General features: G+C 42.7%; 3 protein-coding genes across 4 annotated transcripts; all 3 read left to right on the forward strand.

Moving 5' to 3' along the window:
- Nucleotides 1-737: 737 nt before the first annotated feature.
- Nucleotides 738-2210, forward strand: LOC311506149 (aquaporin-1-like; the record flags this gene model as incomplete). Its single annotated transcript, XM_084570030.1, has 4 exons — nt 738-1578; nt 1656-1814; nt 1888-1968; nt 2046-2210. The coding sequence occupies exons 1-4, from the start codon at nt 1114-1116 to the stop codon at nt 2208-2210; spliced, it is 870 nt and encodes a 289-aa protein (XP_084426156.1). The 5' UTR covers nt 738-1113.
- Nucleotides 2211-2555: 345 nt separating this feature from the next.
- Nucleotides 2556-12358, forward strand: itga2b (integrin, alpha 2b). Its single transcript, XM_084571159.1, has 31 exons — nt 2556-3874; nt 3981-4111; nt 4193-4293; nt 4386-4551; nt 4626-4675; nt 5044-5089; nt 5196-5315; nt 5621-5665; nt 5752-5795; nt 5907-5972; nt 6049-6101; nt 6201-6273; nt 6448-6583; nt 6821-7006; nt 7086-7131; nt 7263-7364; nt 7667-7722; nt 7807-7958; nt 8051-8164; nt 8412-8479; nt 8682-8817; nt 8901-8993; nt 9502-9581; nt 9852-9932; nt 10008-10113; nt 10517-10672; nt 10765-10851; nt 10945-11064; nt 11155-11256; nt 11330-11452; nt 12086-12358. Exons 1-31 carry the CDS (start codon nt 3735-3737, stop codon nt 12173-12175), a joined length of 3069 nt encoding a protein of 1022 aa, XP_084427285.1. The 5' UTR covers nt 2556-3734; the 3' UTR covers nt 12176-12358.
- A 627-nt stretch (nt 12359-12985) lies between these two features.
- On the forward strand, nt 12986-20040 carry syngr1a (synaptogyrin 1a). 2 transcript variants are annotated; one of them, XM_084570841.1, is made up of 4 exons: nt 12986-13335; nt 14778-15015; nt 15368-15513; nt 19470-20040. In XM_084570841.1, exons 1-4 carry the CDS (start codon nt 13234-13236, stop codon nt 19590-19592), a joined length of 609 nt encoding a protein of 202 aa, XP_084426967.1. In that variant the 5' UTR covers nt 12986-13233; the 3' UTR covers nt 19593-20040. The 2 variants fall into 2 exon arrangements, with proteins under 2 accessions (XP_084426967.1, XP_084426966.1); XM_084570840.1 differs by lacking the exon at nt 19470-20040 and adding an exon at nt 16500-16888.
- Nucleotides 20041-20747: the final 707 nt, after the last annotated feature.

The raw sequence follows: 20747 nt of genomic DNA on the forward strand, positions 1-20747 counted from the left end.
TTTAACAAGGAAGTACATCGGAGAATGAATACTGGCAAACAGGAGAATCCTATAACGGTTTGTCCGTGGTCCCGGTTCCTTGAGTATTATGTGGCTCTTGATTTCTGCCTGAAGGTCGCTCAGGACGTGAAAGCGAAGAAATCCCTGTGCAGTCCAGAAACGTGAGAACACACTAATGGAGGGATAAACGAAGGGATTGAGGCGACTTCCTGAGATTTCTGTCACTTTTTGCTGTTGTTATTTTTCGCCCTTAAATGTCAGATCAGTGGGGTGTCAGCCAATCGGAGAGCTCAGTGTGTCAGACAGCTCTCAGGTTGCAGCGTGAAGGACGAGGAATGTTACTGACCTGTTTGAAGCTTCTCTGTGCAGCTGAATGAAGGCTAACACACACACACACACACCTGTACTTATACACTTCAGTGAAAATAGGCCACTCAATTGAGACTTAAAATAAATACAAACCACATACAAAGTAGCAGAGTAGTTCCTTTGCCTGAACAAACAAAGCTTTGAGTTACTATTATTGCTTTACAGCCTCCAATCCATTTCAAACATATGCCGCTCAGAAGTGAACAACAAATGTTTATGTCATGTGAATACAGCATTATTGTTCCTTGTTCACTCACATTTTGCACGTGGATGATTTGACTGTTCCTTAATAAGTTCGTACTGTACTTACTATGATTTGTTTGATAAAACATGTATCGAGTATCCGCCAGAGAAGTAGATGAGTACAGGAGAGGAGGAGTACAGGAGTACAAGTGTGCCGTCTTCACCTCCACACACAGAGTATTAGTTGCAGAGACCACCCACCTGTACGTCACCTCATCTTTATAAAAGACGGACAGGAGGACTCACTTGGACATTGGATTTTCTTTAACCTGGCCAGCACACCTGTGATCTGAGCAGCCTCTCTGAGACTTACAGGTATGACATACTTTTTGAACAGCTGGCTATAGACCATGTCCTGGTGTTTCATATCCAGCAACTATATGATTTTTATACAAGCTACTACAGATCATTACAGTCAAGTTATGAGACGTGACTGACTGATTTAATTACCGGATGCCAGCATTAAACCTTTAGTTTATTCCGCTCTGCTTCAGATTGCTGATGGCGATGACGATCATCCCTCGGGTCCTGTGTCTTGTCCTGAGAGACGCTGTTACCAGCGTTCATCGCTTCCTGCTGGAATTCTTAGGCACCACCCTCTTTCTGTCTGCTAGCCTATCAGCTGCCTTGCTGCTGCCTGTCACTGGAGGACCAGGACTGAATCTGAGGTCTGCTGCCAACCAGAGCCACCTGTCTGCAGGTGTGCACCAGTCTGGACTTGCACCTGTTTCATCTTTGTGTCCCCTGCAGGTGGCACTGGTCTTTGGTCTGTCTGTTGCCATGTCAACTGTTTCTGTGGGCGGAGGAGCTCATCTGAACCCGGCGGTTACCCTAGCAATGGTCCTGAGCTTGAGGCTCCATCTGTGGAAGGCAGCACTAATTATATTTGGTCAGCTGTTGGGGGGAGTGGTCTCTGCGGCACTGTTGCTGGGACTGACTGGAGACGTAACACCAGCTCTCAACCAGGTTAGTTTTACTCTAAACAGTCTATCTAAGAATCCTTATGACCAAACAGAGCAGTTTTTGTTGTTATGCCTGTTTAGGTGACCTCAGGTGTCCAGCTTCACCAGGCAGTTGCCTTGGAAACATTGGTGACCTTCCAGCTGGTTCTGGTTGTACTGGCAACCTTTGACGTTCCCCTTCCAGCTATAGCATCTCCTCTGTTGGTCGGCCTGGCTGTCAGTCTAGGTCACATGGTGGCTGTAAGTACAATTTTTTTCCAAATATGTAATCTTACACAGAAATGACCACATACCTGTTTGTTGTCTCCCTCAGGTGAATGCAACAGGTTGTGGGATGAATCCGGCTCGGTCCTTCGGTCCGGCTGCTATCACACTCAACTTCAACAACCACTGGGTCAGAACACACACAGTCACAAACACAGACACAATGTCACCCTCAGACTGAGCTGCAATTTTCTGGTTTTCCTGCAGGTGTTCTGGGTGGGGCCTGGTTTGGGGGCGTGTCTTGCCACTTTCATGAACGACCTGTTGCTACGGCCGCGCTGGCGTCGTCCTGGAGACTGGTGGGCGGAACTAACACGGTTGTATGTGCTGACAGAAAAGCAGCAGCAGGTGTCGCTGTCACATCTGCCGTAACACAAACCCAACTTAGTGACTCCTTTAGTCTGGTTTAGCAAGAATCAATTCAGAGTCAGTCAGAATGTGACTGTCAGGATTTCATTATGAGGTATGTTACTAAAAATACCTCTGTGCACAATTAGTCCCACAATCAATCAAAAATCCAGTGAAACAAAATAAATGACTGAGCCATTCTTGACAAATTCCTTAATCACTGTTAAATATTTGTCCTTTTTCAGTGAAATGTTATATTAAAATCTGTTCATTTCATCTGAGAACGATTGCAGTTACTTTATTTGTTACCACTTACTTTCCAAAACGTGTCAGTCTGAAGATTTTCTATAACCCTAACTTTAACCCTAACGCTAACCCTTGATCGATGAAAACTGAAGGGTTGGAGCAAAAGTTAAGGTTAAATCCACCAAGCTAACCCCAAATAAACACACAAATCATCAAAACAAGCAGGAGGACAGCAGTGTAATTAAAATTGTTGCCTGTGTGCGCCTTTGCTGTCCTTTTCTTTACTTCTGAAAGTTGAAGTGAGTCACGCTGTCACAGAGGAAACACTCTTCCAATCTTCCAACACCTCGCTGCAGCCCAGACATTTCCTCCTTGACTTATCTACAACTATATGTAACACCCTGCATGATGCTTGATAGCTGCTATTTTAGCATGTCCTGACACATAGCCGGAGTGGACACAGAGAAGACGCTAATTGCAACAGAGAGGTGCAAGATGGACTGGACTTTTCAAGCTGGGCCAGGTTTCATACAAACAATGTTTATCAAGAGAAACAAGATGCATGTAAAAATACTGACGTCAACCAGAATAAAATGATGAACGTCCAAATGAACGTACAATGTGGACTTTTTATAGTTGTCGTGTGTTTGATGAACTGCCCACATGTCTAGTTTGGAGATTAAACAACATGTTGCTGGGGAGTCCTTAAAGATTGAGGATTGCAGAGTTAATTGTCTTCAAATGAGATCTGTCAACTATTGGAATGTGTGTCTAGCCAATCTTTTAATAATTCAATATGGATTAGTGATGGAAATGACAGCATGTCATGCTCACACACATTAAAAAATCTTGAATGTTAACCTTGATAGAAAAATCCTCCTATTATTTTGTACAATTTGGGACATTCCTACACATTCCTTAAAATAAGCACATTTCCAATGCAAAATATGAGAACACAAACTTTATGAACATGGCAACAAATATATTTTTAAGTTTTAACTAAACAATTAAAAAAAAGCTGTCATTTCCAGGAAGTTACTGAACTCACCACAAACACAACAACAAGTGCTAAATAAAACTCCACAGAGACGAGCCTTTATTTTTGGTTCCTATCACCAGGAAACAGTGACTCATTGTGGTCAGATTGACTTGGTCAGCCGTCAATCAACTGTCAAATGCACACACACACATACAGAGTTATAGGAGGGTTTGTAAGCTGGAGGAATAACGACAAAACACATTTGCTTCGGTCTCCTCACAGTCAGTCAGTCAGTCAGTGAGACAGGACAACAGACAGGTGTGATGTGTGTGTTCAGGTGTGTGTGTGCAGTGCTGTGTGTGAATTTGTGTGTGTGTCTGAACCTGCTGGAGGAAGCTGTGATGTTCAGCGGACCGACAGGAAGTCTTTTTGGATTCTCTGTCGACTTTCAGGTCATCAACAAGTAAGTGAAACAAAGTGACTTGACTAAACTGTCCAACAGGGGAGTTGACTACAGCTGACTTAGGTTTCAGGTTTGATTTGTTCTTTTTGATATGAACGCTCTGCAGGTCCTTTGTTGTCATTGGAGCTCCCAAAGCCAACACCAGCCAATCTGGAGTGATGGAGGGTGGGGGCGTGTTCCTCTGCCCCTGGTCACCTGGAGGCGGGGACTGTAATATCATTAACTTTGACCTTAAAGGTAAGTTTACTGATTAAAGAAAACCTTGTGTCATTTGTGTGATCAGAACGTTGAAGGTTGTACGTGTTGTACCTGTTGCAGGTGATGAGAACTATAACAGCTCAGGTCTGTTCATTCACACCTTTAAGAGTCATCAGTGGTTTGGTGCGTCAGTTCGATCAGTCAACAACACACACTTACTGGTAAGCTCACAACCTGCCAGTGCACTCCATACAGCCACAACATAAATATAAGTGTTATGCGGAGTCCAGTTTGTAACTTGTCTATCTTTCAGGCGTGTGCACCCCTCTTCCATTGGAACGTTCATAGAGGACGGGAGGAGTCAGGGAAAACACCTGTGGGGAACTGCCTCCTATTGGACCACAAGACAGGAAGCTGCACCCCCTTCTCCCCCTGCAGAGGAGTCTTGATGGACAGTGACTACAAACGCTTGAGGAACAGTAAGACAGTCACATGCATAGTCACTAGGCCTATTTCCTGTTGCTGAGTCATATCACTCTTTCTCGTTGACTAGGAAATGACCAGCGCTACTGTGAGGTTGGCTTCAGCACTGACATCACCAAGGTGAGGTGGGCAGGGTCACACCTTAGTTTGAGCCATCACTTTGTGGCCTGATGTCCAAAACAAAGCTGAAACAAAGGCAAATGGACGTGTGTGAGTTTTCTTGAAGACTTCGCCACTAATCGAAGCTGCCTTTTTAGTTCTAAGGTGCAGTTTAATATCTAGTCATTACAAACAGTTGTCATGTCAGTCTCAGGTGGACACCACAGATGTCCCTAATAAAAAGACAAACTACCCACCAGTCATTTAGAACTGAAGAAGCTTCTTGGACATCTTCAAGAAAAGTCAAATAAGTCCAGTTGCCTTAGTTTTGGACATACCAACTGATAATTCTTACATTAACTAAAGCTTAATGTCTCTGTGTGTTGTAGGAAGGTCGGCTTGTGCTAGGAGCTCCAGGAAGCTTTTTTTTCCAGGGTAAGGAAGACACCTGTTGGCCACTGACTGTAGCTACATCAGTAAAAAGTAGAACTTAATGCAGCAGCCTGAGGTAGGTGAGTCCTGACTTCACCTCTGATTTCAGGTCAGGTCATAACAGTGGGTGTAAGTGACATCCTCAACAATGGGCAGAGCAACGATCCCATCCAGTATGTAGCAGGCATCACTCAATCAGATGAGAGAGGCGCTTATGACGTTTACCATGGTGAGTAAAGCTGAGGAAGGCTTTTATTCTGAACTGAAGGGGATACTTGTGTTGAAGCAACCAAGAGCTTTTGAAACAGTTGCTCCCGGGGGGTTCACTGTTTTGTGTGTTTGTCTCAGCGTCAGACACACAGCATGTGTTGTTTGGGCTGACATTAAAACAGACAAATGTTCATTCGTCACACTACTGTTAATAAGCAGATGCTATCACACTAAAGGCGAGGCTAATGAGTAACTTTGTTGTTGGTATCCGTAATTTACGACAAAATCTGACAAAAACTAAATGTGGATCTGTATGTGTGTCAGGTTATTCTGTGGCCAGTGGTCTGCTGACTGGAGATTCCACACCAGGTTAATATAATATAATATAATATGATATAATATAATATAATATAATATAATATAATATAATACTTTATGAAATACCTGTGTTTCAGATTTTCTTGTTGGTGTCCCAAATGATAGAAACACAGCAGGAACAGTAAGTTTGTTGTGTCGTGTGTGTTTGTGTCTCTGTTTTTAATTTGAAAGCCTGCTGGTGTTATTTATTAAGAGGCTTTTACTCTACTGAAATATCCATGTGTGTTAACAGGTGAAGATCTACGACGGCAGAAGCACTGGATCGCTGAGAGTTTACCACACATTCCTGGGTGCTCAGGTGAAATTTCAAACTGTAGCTGTTGTGAAAACATCGTTACTGGTTTGGACGAAGCATCTGAATCTCTCTCCTGTAGGTGGCGTCATACTTTGGACACAGTGTGGCCGTGGCCGACGTCAACAGTGACGGGTGGGAACAAAAGAAGTTTGCTTAAGTCATGGTCTGACATGAGAATGAGTCATTTTTTCTGGTTCAAAAGTGGAATATTGTCTGTGTGTCTGTCTGTAGTTTGGAGGACGTCCTGGTTGGAGCTCCTCTATTCATGGACAGAGTGACGGAGCAGCTGCAGGAGAGAGGGCAGGTCTGAACGCCCTTGCTGTCTTTTTTTTATTTCTGCTGATGAATCAAACAAAGTAGAATCTGTTTATTTAACGTCTGTGTTTCATACAGTCAGACTCTGGACCTGTCTGTGCCAGTCTGTTCTTGATTATGTGGCTATGTGCCCCCCCCCCTTCGTGTTTTGTCATTTGTCCAGGTGGTTCTGTACCTGCAGAGAAAACACGCATCCTTCCCCTCACAGCCTGACCAATCACTGATTGGCCTATCCCTCTATGGCCGCTTTGGCTCCGCCCTCGCTGTGCTGGGCGACCTGGACATGGACGGTTACCAAGGTAAAAATGAACAGCCTTTAAATGTTAGGAAATGCACTGCTGTCTTGGAGATAATCTAATGCTAACAGCTAGCATTGAACACAGCACTTAGATATACGGTGATGTTGTGTCCTTAAACAAAAACTTGTTCCTTTCTGTGCGGCTACACTGATTAGCTAACACAGCAACAGCTAAAACTGATGCTAAAGGAAAGACAAACTCTCAGGAGCACATTGGGATGAACATTTCTCTCTACAGATGTGGCTGTTGGTGCCCCCTGGTCTGGGGAGAGTGGACGGGGCCAGGTGTTTATCTACCTGGGTAACCCTAATGGTCTGTCTGCCACGCCCTCCCAGGTGATTGACAGCCCATTGCCCATCAGCAGAGCAGCATTCGGTTTTACTCTGAGGTCAGGGGTTGACATTGACGAGAACGGATACCCAGGTAAGTTGATGGGTTACTCATTAATGCCGACCATTACAGCAATAATCATTGATCACTGTCACCTCCTGTGTGTTCCTAGATCTGATAGTTGGAGCGTGGGCTATAGACCGAGCTTTTGTCTACAGGTACAAAATAATCAAATTTAAAGAAATCTGATCGTCTCAGATGTTCCGGGGTCCCACAAGCCCTGCTTCACTCCAGTAATGTTTTCTAGCACATTTGAACTAATAAGCATGTTGACTTGTTGACTTTTCAGGTCACAGGCAGTGATCCGATCCACAGTTTCTCTGGCTCTGTTGCCAGATTTCCTGAATCCAGAAGTCAAACTGTGTCATCAAGGAAACACACCTGTGTCCTGGTGACTAACTTTCACACTGTACATACATGAATTCGAGTGGCTTATCCTAGGAGCTCATAACAGTCGAACTCAAGGTTGTTTGAGTGTCCTTTGTCCCTGCCCAGGGCTTTTGGGGACAGCTTTCAGGTACTCCACATTTGTGTTAAGGTTTAAAGGAGTCCATGAAGTGTTTCCAGAGTGTGTAAGAGGTTGTAGAGTTGGATGTCCTCTGTGTATTGGTGAATGTCAATAGTTTAGTTATAAAGATTGCAACAAATTATTTAATAAAGTTGTAACTATTAACTTTTGTTCTTGGCCCTCAGTTTTATTATCCAGATGTGTGTCCACGTGTCCGGTTTCAGAATTCCACAGGAGACAGGTAAGGCCCTCAGGTGAAGAAGAAGTTTGTAGTTGACTCATTGTTAATGACCTAATTTTTCTGTCGGCTGCTTGGTTGAACTAGCACTGGAGGTTGACCTACAGCTGGACAAGAACAAGAAGCCAATGGCACGACGGACACTACTGTTGTCGACCAATCAGCCGCAGGCGACGATGATACTGAGGGTTCAGAGGGAGGTGGGTGTGGCCTGCGTCAATCACACTGCCTACCTGAGGGTGAGTAGCATAACAGAATACAATTCAGAATACAAGAAAAAACTGTTGAACTCAGTCAGAACTCATTTCTTTGTGCGTGTGGTTATGTGCAGTCTGAAGAGGAGGTCCGGGATAAGTTGAGTTCTATCTTCATCAGTGTTAATATAAGCCTCCTCAACACTACACAGCATGCTTTGCTTCATGGACAGACACATGCTGTTGCACAAGTGAGTTTAAGACACACATCTATACATCTAAGCTTTAATTCAGTGTGCTAACTATTGAAACATGTCTCCTACATGTTTAGACTTAATCTAACCTGAACTTGAAATTTGACCCAAAGACCAAGTCAGAACTGACATTTGAAACACAGATTACCTTCCTTGTGTCCATATCCTTAACGTGTATATCTCAAAGTGGCCGCAAAAACAGTCAAACAAGATGCATATGACGCTAACCAAACTGTATATGTAGACCAGGATCATTCTGGACTGTGGGAAGGACAACATCTGTGTCCCTGACTTGAAGCTGAGTGCTGAGCCGTGAGTGAATAACCTTCACCTTCAATGCATTTTATATAACAAACATCATGATCACTCCTCACTTCAGTTGTCATTATTTTAAAGCCTCGGAGAGCTGCTGCAGACTGGTTTCATAATCGGTCCTTTGTTACTCAAGGACTCGTCCAGTCAGTGTGGGTCCCCCCGAATGATAGTATAACTTACGTTTGTGTGTGTGTGTTAGTGTGTCAGACAGCGTGCTGGTCGGTGAGGATCAGTCAGTGTTGTTGTCAGTGACAGCAGTGAATGATGGTGAGGGGGCGTACGAGACCGAGCTGGTGGTCCGACTCCCTGAACACACACACTTCCAGAGCAGTCAGGTAACACACACACACACACAAACACAGCAGCCGTGTTCATGTTTACATACGATTACTCAGAGAGATGTGCTGTTTGTGTGCAGGGTGTCAACAGGCTTGTGTGTATTCAAAGGAAGGAGAACCAGACGGCTGTTGTTATCTGTGACCTCGGTAACCCCATGAAACGAGGACACACAGTGAGTATTTCTGTCCAACGTCACCATAGAGACTCCCCTGCGTCACGTGACCATCATACAGTTTATCTCCTGACCTCCAGTTTGAATTATTTACTCTTCATTTCTGGGAAGCCTACATCTTGGTAAATGGCTCTAAATATCATAATACCCATGAGCCTCAGCAGCTGTTGCTATAGAGAGGAAATTTTTTTTAAATTTGTCACCATGGTAACTGTATGGATCCTAGAGTTCCTCAGGTCGGAGCGGGGTTCAGCAGATTGGTTGAACCTTTGATGCTAGCAGTGATCTGAACGTAATGACTGCGAAGCTCGAGGACTGGATATAGGCATTCTGGGAATTGTAGTTGACTGGTGTTCACCAGATTTCATGTCCACTGGCTTCCTGTAGCTTTGACTTATGAACACAGCTATTCAGCATGGATTTGGATGCTAAATGATGCTATGCTATATATGATATAATAAATGGCCTGTCTGTCTCTGTGTCTCTGTCTCTCTACCTCTGTCTGTAGCTGCAGACAGGTCTCCTGTTCAGCGTCGGTCATCTGGAGGAGGTGGAAAGTCACATCACCTTCAGCCTCAGAATCAGGAGGTAGAAACTTTCCTTGCTGACAAAAGGGCTGTCGTTGCAGAGATATGCACAAGTGGCTTGCAGGGTTTGCAACAATAGCAAACCTTGCATTTGTGTTGTGTTGGAGACCCAATGAGAATCTCTGAGACACTATGGCTTTGACAGAAAAATAGTCCTTTATGCCCTTGAAATGAGAACTTTGTTGGAACTTTGTTAACACATTTTGGTTAACTTGAGTTTATTGTAACATCCGCTGATGTCCATCTGTCTGACCATTCTTCTGTGTCTCAGTAAGAACTCGGTGAACGCTAGCAGTAACAAGGTGACGGTGAAGGTTCAGGTGAAAGCCGAGGCGACACTGAAGATCAGAGGGTAAAAATCAACACATCACTTCTATATTAGAGGCGAAGTACAGACCGAAAGCGAACGCGATCTCTTTGTCTGCAGAGGCTCCTCCCCTCCAGACGTCGTTCTGCCCCTCCCTGACTGGCAGCCTGCAGAGTATCCTGGGAGTTTAGAGGAAGTGGGCCCTCTAGTGGAACATGTTTATGAGGTGAGACTATCCAAAAGCTCAAAGGATTTTTATAAAAAAGAAATACTAATTAGGGTAGATGGGGCCATGGAAGACATGCTAGTTCTGAGCAAGACTGACACTGGTCTCAGCCAGCTAGGCTAACATAGTTAACAGTCAGTACTAATAAATTATTTTTGTTTCTATTCTTTTTGTTGTTATATACCTCCTCTGACATCTGAAGTTCCCTGTGAATTTATCATCAGAGCCTCGGTCCAGGGCTGTCACTGCTAACCAGTAGTCAGTTCAGTATGATACAGTCATCTGATTCTTGTCAGTGGTGTCTTCTTGCGGACCATAAGATGCAACCACACCCTGCCATGTTATATCCTAACATGTAAATAATACAGATGACACTGATGATGTTGATGGCACTGTTGTTTAGCTGAGGAATCAAGGCCCAAGTGTGGTCAATGCCAGGATGACAGTGGACTTCCCCTCCAGATGGAAACACCACTTTCTGCTATACATCTTCTCCAACGCCTCAGAAGAATCACTGAGCTGCTGGACCCTGAACGCATCGCAGATAGACCCATTCCAGGTCTGAAACCTCTTTGACAACTGTCTTTTTCTTCTCAACTCCGTATCTATATCTGACCTGTCTGTCCTTCTAATCTGTCTGTCTCCCTGCAGTTGGTTGGTAACTCCTCCAGTGTTCCTGCAGTTTCTCGGTTGATCCAACAGGAGGAGACAAACGCACCCAGACGAACTGTTCATGTGGTAAAGACACTTCATGTTCAAAATACTACAACGGTACAGTGTGTGTGGTACATGAGGGTTTTACCGATCAGTCATTCATACCTGTGTGTACAGAACTGCAGCAGCAGTGAGGCGGGCTGCATCAGGTTTGTGTGTGATGTCATGGCGTTGGGGCGGGGCTTCAGCGCTGTCATCCGGATCTCAGCGCATCTGTGGACACATACCCTTACACAGGTACACACAGACTCACAGGTGCACACCCACACACACCCTCATACAAGTGATGATGATGATGATGATGATGATGATGATGTCTTCCTGTAGACTCCCTACCTGAACTATGAGTTTGTTTCATCTGCTTCATATGACGTCCTCAACACATCGTCAAAGGTCCAACCTCTGGTGCTGCCGAGCGGACACGCGCAGGTACGAACACAAACAGACCAACTCAACCGCAGAGATTTTATTAAGATTTTAGAGCGTGTGTGTTTGTGTGCAGACTCAGCTCAGCGTGTTGTGGCGTCCCCCTGATGGAGAGAAAGAAATTCCTTTTGGCTACATCGTCCTGTCAATCATCTCTGGACTCCTCCTCCTCTTTCTGCTCTGTTTCATCTTCTGGAAGGTATCAGTCAATCAATCAATCAATCAATCATGTGATGTGTCAATCACCAGTGTCATGAGATTCCACATGAGATCAGTTTATAGACTGGCAGGTTAACAGCTGGGAGTTTTTAAACAGGCAGTTTTCTAAATGCAGTTTGGTGTGTTAGTCTCAAAACACCAGGTTAGGATTAGTTGAGGGAAGGACACACTCTAATCTGTCCTGAGTTTACTATGAAAGTCCTGATAAACTGGACACGAGGAGCGCACTTCTCTCAGGACTGTTTTCAGGCACCCAGGCCCAGTGATTCTGCTAAGTTGTAATTTTATTTTTAAGTCCAGGCTGCTGTTTGGAAGTGACCCACTGAACCTGGTGCTAGTTGATTGTTTTTTTGGTAGGATGACTGACAGCAGTGTTTCTATGTTACTGATATTTACTTATGAAACTGACAGAAGAAGAAGAAGTGCTGTCAGTTTTTAAACAGAGTTTGGAACACAGTGAAGATCTTAGGGGACTGTTTGAAGTAGCTCACACCAAATCCCATTCAGAATTTTGCTAATTTAATGTTTCTGTCCACAGCATAGCTCAGTGTTCAGTGTTTAAAGAGCCATTGATCACTGAAGTCCCTCTGTCTTTCTCGCTCTGTTTCTGTAGCTGGGTTTCTTTAGGCGAACCCGGCCCCCCACTGATGACGATGATGATGATAATGAAGAGCAGCGGCTGGCTGAGAAGTCACATGACTGAATGACAGTCACATGATGACTGCTGGTCAGACAGAGAGGAGGGACGACTTCATGTGTTTGAAACTTTCGCTCTGAATACGCTTTAACCACTGATAAACATTTTCTTGAACGTGTGCACTGCAACAAGTTTAATGAGTTTCACTTTGAATAAAAAAACTGTCTCACTGCCTGCAAACAATGACTCCTGATATGTGTGACAAGAATCAAACGAGAGTAAACAAAGAGAGAAAAGAGAGGAAATGAAATGAGCTGACAGACGGGGCTCACACTGATCCTATCAACACACACACACACACACATTTGTACCGGTGTATTAGTGAGGTCACATAATACAATCAGGTCTAAATAGCGGATCTGTCCCAGAGTGAGGACCTAACAATATGTCCTCACAATGGATAATAAACGCGTTCAGTCAAACTTTGTCATTTCTGCGCTAAACTGTGTGGATTAATACAACTGATCGGTTTCTGTAAATTGAAAAAACATGCAAGATTTTCATGATCAATGATGAGGAAATAATTATAAAAAAAAGAAACAATGAGAGCACGGAAGTGTGAAGACAACAACAGTAGAAGAATGATATTAGTAGAAAGACTATGGAGTAAGGGAAGATTTTACCCAGAGTGTCGTCTCTCAGGCAGAACCTCTGCCCAGGAAGTGTGTCCGCCTCCTTCTTGCCGTTAATCTGCCAAATGATGAGTGTGATTGGTGGAGCTGGTTGGGGCTGGTCCACAGCCTGTGAGACTGAGCACGGGGAGATAAAACCCTTTGGATGGTCAGAGGGGATGAGGAGGATTAGTGAAGATTACAGAGCAGTTTATAACAGAAGAGAAGAAGAGAGCACACACACTCACCTTAACTCACACAGTCACACCCGAAAAAAACTGGACCCAGCTGAACCAGGACAGATGCAGTGACCTGGGGCCAACCTGTCTAAGAAGAATTTAACTGACTGAGCTAGGTGGAGGTGGAGGAGGAGGAGAAGGAGGAGGTGGCGGTGGAGGGTTAAGGTGGACTGAACTGGTGTGAGCTGGTCCGGGGAAGCAGGGAGCGTTCTGGATGGACGGTTTCCAGGCGTACGGGGCGGGGAAGGCCGGTGGAGCCTTTGACCCTCTGACCTTCTTCAGGCAGCCTCAGACGGTGGTGAGGATCCTTTGCTGGGTGAGTCTGGCGATAATGGATGCAGTTAACGTTCGATGGTTAAGCTAATGTAAAGTGATTCCTGGACTCACCTGACTGCCCTACAGGTGTGTTCAGGTGGGAGGAGCCTCTTACCTCATCTTAACGTAAAACAGTGAGAACAACCCACCTGCCTGAGTAAAATAACTGCTGACATTCTAACTGCATTATTAAGCTAGCATCTCAGTTTATTCGTCTTTTCTCTTCTTGTACATTTCTTCTGTAAAATCTCTTCACTGTTGTCACATCTGAGCGATGCCCAATCAGAACCAAGAACCACCATATGCTGATTGTTTGGTGCAGATTAGACTACATAACTGACATGATGTTTGCTTATATTAGATGAGTTGAGGGCAATTTATTATTAATTTGGTATTTATTGTTTGATTATGTGGTTTATACACTCCAGGATTATTTTATTGGGAACAGTAGACTAACACTATGTTGGCTTCAGTTCTCGATGAGATGCTGAAACCTTCCTCTGAGATTCACGACTGGAGAGAAACTCAATGTGTTGTTGAAGCTAGTTAGACTTTACTTTGGAACTGCTGGAAAGTAACACTCTGGCCATAAAAGGAAGCACATGGGCATTCAGTCTATGATTGACTGATTGATTGATTGATTGATTGACTGGTGTGATGGACAAAAACATCCATCCATGTTCTGCTCAGTGCAGCTATATTTAGGTTCTCTGAGTTACTGTAGCCTTTCTGTCAGCTCCAGCCAGTGTGAACTCAGTTAGATGTGAACATAAACTGAAGCTCCTGACCTGTACCTGAACTTTTCCTGTTACTTTAGATTAGTTTTCGTATAATTTATTTATTTATGTATTTTTTATTCTGTGCTTTTCAGATTAATCTTCAGTTGAGTTGAGGCTTCTGGTTTTTAGTGCAGCTCTGGATTCAGGTCACTTCCTGTTAGTTCAGTGTGAGTGTGATTCAGTCATGAGACTGGTGTTAACATTCCCGAGGCTCAACACAAGACTCCTCAAACAAAACCTCACTGTTCAACACTGCTGCTGCAGGGACTAACAGAAAATGTCCAGCTCTAGCAACAGTCTTGGCCGTCCATGTGGTGTTCTGGTTTGCACGATGACCCTGTAAAAGAAGTTCAGATCACGCAACTCAAAGACAATATAATATAGATGGTATAGTGGTGAGACCAGACACCTCATAAACACTTCATTGTTGTGTCAGTTTGATGATTTTAATAAAAGTAGACAGGCAGCATAATGACGGACTGATCAAATGAGTTTTGTGTTATGGACCTGCTGTTTTGTGACTGCTAATAATTAATTTATCAAGAAAGATCTCAATGAGTTGAAATCCTCCTCCATGTTCCAGGAGTTGGCATCTAGGTTCTTCTTCTACTGAGAAAAAATGTGCATGTTAGCTTCGAGCTAACTGTCTCTTCTTTGTTTTCAGCTCTTCTCCATTGTGATCCTGGGTTGTGTTGCAAATGAGGGCTACATCAACCGACCTGAGGAGGTGGAGGAGTATTGCATCTTCAACCGCAACCAGAATGCCTGCAACTATGCTGTTACCATGGGAACACTCTGCTTCCTGTGCAGTGCTGGTTTCCTGGCTCTGGACGTTTATTTTCCTCAGATCAGTGGAGTGAAGGACAGGAAGAAGGCCGTCATGGCCGACATCGGGGTGTCAGGTGAGTGTCTGCCTCCTCTGCTTTAACACCACTGACAGGTTTGTGTATGAATAACCATACATCATCTGCATAACCATGCCTAACCCATGTCCTCCAAGTGTGTCAATAACCATGTGTAACCTGCGTTCTCTGAGTGTGTTAATAACCATGTGTAACCTGCGTTCTCTGAGTGTGTTAATAACCATGTGTAACCTGCGTTCTCTGAGTGTGTTAATAACCATGTGTAACCTGCGTTCTTTGAGAGTGTTAATAACCAATGCGTCACCTGCATTCTCCGAGTACGTTAATAACCACGTGTAACCAGTGTTCTCTGAGTGTGTTAACAACCATGCGTCACCTGTGTTCTCTGCAGCTTTCTGGTGTCTGGTCTGGTTTGTGGGGTTCTGTTTTCTTGCCAATCAGTGGCAGGTTTCTAAAGAAGAAGACAACCCACTGAAAGAAGGAGCAGATGCTGCCAGAGCCACCATTGTCTTCTCTTTCTTCTCCATCTTCACCTGGGTACGTACCTGCGCAGTTTCCCAATAAGCTCACCTGATCTGGCAGCAGGTATCAAACTGAATATCAATGATTTGTTGAGTTCATCGGCATGTAGCATGTAATTCAGGTTGGTAACGGAGACAGAGAATAGATCTGTGGAGTGTGAATGCAGACATCTTTATTGACAGAGTGAATAAGGGTTAAATAAGGGTATCCATATTTCAATTCAATTCAATTCAATTTTATTTATATAGCGTCAATAACAATACAAATCGTCTCAAGACGCTTTACAAAAACCCGGCCTGAAACCCCCAGAGCAAGCCTGAAGGCAACGGTGGCAAGGAAAAACTCCCTTTTAACAGGAAGAAACCTCGAGCAGAACCCAGCTCATATGGAGGGACCCATCTGCCTAAGGCCAGCCGGGTACAGACAGAAGAAAGAGAGAAGAGAACAGCAAAGAGAGAAGAGAAGAGAACAGCAAGATAAACATACATCTGTCATAGATACACATATCTGACTAAAGTGTACATGTGGAATCTTATGATACAAACTGATGATGTTACATGACAGTTTGAAAATGTAAGAGGAATCATTGGCAGGTTGGAGAATTGTTCATTCAGGTAGGAGTGGATAACTGCAGGATTCCATGAAGACTGGGCAGGCTGATGAGACCACGACAACAGATGTAGTATAGAGCTCCACAGGAAACACACCACTCCAGGCCAGAGATACTCACAAGAAGAGTTATTCTCTGAAGAGTCTTACAGCTGACAGTTACATCTGACTTTCAGTCCAAACTATCATTGATTGAACATGAATAAGCCCAGACAGGTCAGGGTCTGGGTCAAAGGTCAACTATTTAAGTTAGGTTGTTGTATGTATTAAATTATAACATGTTCAATTGTTGCATGTGACATGTGACATTTTACATGATTGTGATCTCTTTTTTTTTTCGTATGTGCTTATGTGTGTGTGTCCTGTGCATGTGTATGACGTGTTGTGTGTAGGGAGGTCTCACTCTGCTGTCTTTGGAGCGTCTGAAGAGAGTCTCCTATGAAGAAGAATACAACAAACTCTTCATCCCTCCTCTCGCCTGACACACACCCAAACACAACCACACGCACACCCAAAACTAACTTGACCTGTCTCCTTCAGCCAATCAGAGTCAGTGTTCCTGTGATTCCTGTTTCCTCGTTAACTCCTGTGGATTCTAAGTGCCTTCAACCAAAGTGCCTTCTTGTTACCATGGTAACAAAATGATGCTGTTTCCCTCCTCAGATGTTGGAACTGATTCATGAACTTCATGGTATTTTTGTTATAGTGGTGTCATGACATCTGATGTGATGTCACTGTCTATTCTTGTGCATGAAGATGATGCAACATGAAGATTAAACATATACACAGTTCAAGAGTTTGGACCATGAGGAGTCATTGAAAACCTGCCCCCTACTGGCTCTCTGATGTCACTCATCAAGTATGTTGATATGTCGGAGTGACAGATTACATTTATGCTTTACTTTGATAAGGTTGGTCATTCATTGAAGTTAAGAAGCACACTTATGGGTTGAATTGATCTTCACTGACTAAGCGATGAGAAGCAGTGACATGAACATCATCAGCGTTAACATGAGTGTCAGTCACTTCAGCATCAGTGACAAGACAGCGAGCATCATCATGTTCTCAGCCATTGTGATTTACACAAAGAGATAATAATTGTTGGAGATTTTAATATAAGCTGGAATGAAAAAAAAGACCAGAAAAAAAACTTAAGTTACTGACCATTTAAATCACACACAGTTAATAGAACAGCCTACTTGGATAACGTTCAAAAACACTCATAGATTTACTTTTTGTAAGCCAACCTGAAAGAATCATTAAAACTTCTAACTATATGACTGGGTTTTCGGATCACAATGCTATCTTTTTTTCAAAGAAGCTGTCAAAAACACGTTTTCATGATTCACATAGGCCCACAGTTTCTTGTTGTACAATTCCAAAAAATCAAATGCAAATTTTGAAAGCAGCTCTGCAAAGGACTGACTAGAGTGAAACATTACAAAGCAAGAACATAGTGATTTCCAGCAATTTGTTCTTCACAAAAACTAATGAAGTAATTTCAAACTTCACCAGTAGGGGGAACCAACATAAAAGAAAGGGGAATTTATTACCTTGGTTAAATGATGAGTGCAGGAAATTAAAAAAATCATTGAAAAGCGGTCTCACTACAGAACAAAAATTCACATTTTTAAGTAATTCAATGTCTGCAAAAGGCTAAAGCAAAATTATTCATGGATATTATTGTCGAAGCAAAGGGGAATGCCAAAAAGCATAATCTTAATAAATTAATTGGCAAAGAAAAGACTCAAACAAAAATATTGAGCTCAAAACTAACAATGCAATGGTAACTTATCCAACTGTCCTAGCTAATGAATTAACATTTTTTTCCTTAACTCAGTCAGGGAGATAACAGAAATGTTTCCACCGTCTATTCCAGTCTGTTTTTTCTCTATGAGAAATAACATTGGCTCACTAAAGAATTCTAAAGCCAAGGATGTCCATGGACAAATGTTCTCAAATAATGCAAAGAATCCCTACTTTCATATATAATAACATGTATGGTCAACTTATCATTTCCACAAAAAGTTGTCCCATCGTCTTGGAAAATGGCTACAGTCACCCCAATCTTTAAATCCGGTGACGGTTCAAATATAGCCAACTATCGGCCAATCAGTATTCTCCCTGTGTTGTCTAAAGTTGCTGAGAGGTGGGTAGCAAAAATCATAAATGAACATTTAAATAAAGGCCTCTCTCCTTTGCAGCCAATGCAATTTGGTTTCTGTGAAAATCATTCCACAGAGTTTGAAACTGTTAATAGAAAAGATTAAATGCATGTGGACAATAATGCTCGCGTTGGTGCAGCATTTCTAGATTTTAGAAAGCCATTTGACACTGTAAATCATCAAATTAAGTCTAAATTAACCTATTTTAACTTTTCCTTGGACACAATTCAGTGGATGAAATCGTATTTAGTATTCAGGGAAACAGTGTGTCTGCATTAAAAGCATCAAATCCGACTTTTCTAGATGTCCCTGTTGGTCTATCTCAGGGGTCAATACTTGGCCCTCCTTTATTTTCTGTGTATATTAATGACTTGCCAAATTAATGTGTTAATGTTGAATTTCAAATGTACGCCGATGACGCTATCATCTTCACCAGTGCAAAAAATATTCAAGAAGTAGCCTCTGTTCTTACTTCAGCTGTGGTTTCTGTAAATGAGTGGCTTTATAAATGTTGCCTACTACTAAATGAAACTAAAACTGTTTGTATGATGTTCACATAGCAACCATTGGACATCAAACATTCAGTTGTATTTTGGGGAGGAAAAAAATACACTAGAAATTGTTTCTGAATCCAATTATCTTGGTGTGATACTTAATTCCACACTATCTTTCAAGAGGCACATTAAAAGAATAGCTAATACAGTGAAATTCAGTTTGAACACTTTTAAACAAATACAACCTTTCATAACACTTGGTGCTGCTAGAATGCTTTTACATTCAATGATCCTGTCACACATTGAATATTGTATTACATGTAGGTCGTTGGCAGGTATAAAAACATGTAAAATCATACAATCACTATAAAAATATGAAATAAATAAATAAAATGTTCTTAATCGTTCATCTCAGTTGAGGTTCTTCATCAGAGGTGTCTGGTTGGTGTTACGTTCTGATCACACTGTAACTTTTTATTTTGTACAGAAGCTTCAGAAAGATGACAATATTTCAGCACATTTTATTTCTGATACAGCAGACTCACAGCGAGTGAAGGTAAACAAGTTGCAAACGTAACCTGTATTCATTCATGTTTAGTGTTTTTTGTTGATTTGGTGAACAGCACGATATTTTCCTGCTTGTCTGTGAAGGGGCTCTTTCTCCTGATGTACATGAAGACAGTGACTTCCTGTTTGTCCGCAGGCGCTCCAGTGTCTGCTGGGCATCCACAGGTTCAAACTGGGAGCCGACTCCGTCACCTTCAACCAGGACTACGTCGACCCCAGCCCACAGGAGCCTGTGGAGACCCTGCCCACTGAAGAGTAAAGACCCCGCTTAAACACTGTTGCACTCTGGGTAGTTTTGTGTTCTACGTTCATATTCAGTGAACCTTCTTATGACTGTTGACATTGTGCTCAGGGACTCTAAACACACACACTTCCATTTTAAAACATTAAAAAATATACATTCAGAACAACGAAGTTGAAAGGTCTGATGATGATGATGCTACGCCAGGGGTTGTGTCCTGTCTGTCAGCAGCCAATCACAGTCCAGACCATGAATTAAAACCAAAGTGTTCATTCTCCAGCAAACAAGAATCATTTTATGACAACAAATGTGAACTTGTTAACAACGATAGCTAACCCACCCAAATTAGCTCATTAGCAAACATTAGCTTTACAGTTTACAGACATCACAGTTGACTCTTAACAGCGACGTTTTATACTAAAACTAAAGCCAGCAGCATTTGTCAGACTCTGGATTCTGATTGGTTCTAGGTTGATTTTATTTTCTGGCTGAGAATAATCATCTTCATTTTGTGAAATCAGCTTCCGACAAGCTGCAGCTCCTCCTGCTGGTCGGAGGAGTAAACACAAACTCTTCTTCATGCAGCTTCACAAACCGTTTACACCTCTTACATCAAACAGATCACCTCGGACAAACAGAGAAATACACAGAAAATGAACAGTACATTGTGTGTGTGTTAACTGGTGCTGTAGTACTTTTTTTTTTATGTCTGAATAGAGACGCTCAGTCTGAAGTAATTGTGTTTGTCCAATAATAAACAACATCTCGAGTCGTTTGTGAGGATTTTATTATTTTAAACACACATATGTTTGTCATGAAACATGTCAAATAATTTGGAATGGATCAAATCTGCTCTCAGTGAAACAATGCATTTGACAAATAACACAATGACAGTGTGCAGCAGCAGTGTGGGTCTGAATACATGGAGGTGAAGGGTGAACAAAGCACACCCTTCACCCACAAACTGAACTCAGTTGCTCTAAATTTTCTCAAGCTTCCCTGCAGGAAGAAAACTTAAAAAAAAAAATCTTTAAAGAAGAAGTTTCCTAAGATTTCCTTCCTACTGGAGTAAGAATAAAGCATCAATGGCTCACTGAATCACTAAGATCAATTGATGAATAACATATTTAGCTGAGCGCTATTTATGGATTCATTGTTGCTGTGACTCAAAGA

The sequence above is a fragment of the Chelon labrosus genome (genome assembly GCF_963514085.1).
Source record: "Chelon labrosus genome assembly, chromosome: 21".
NCBI classification, from domain to species: Eukaryota; Metazoa; Chordata; class Actinopteri; order Mugiliformes; family Mugilidae; genus Chelon; species Chelon labrosus.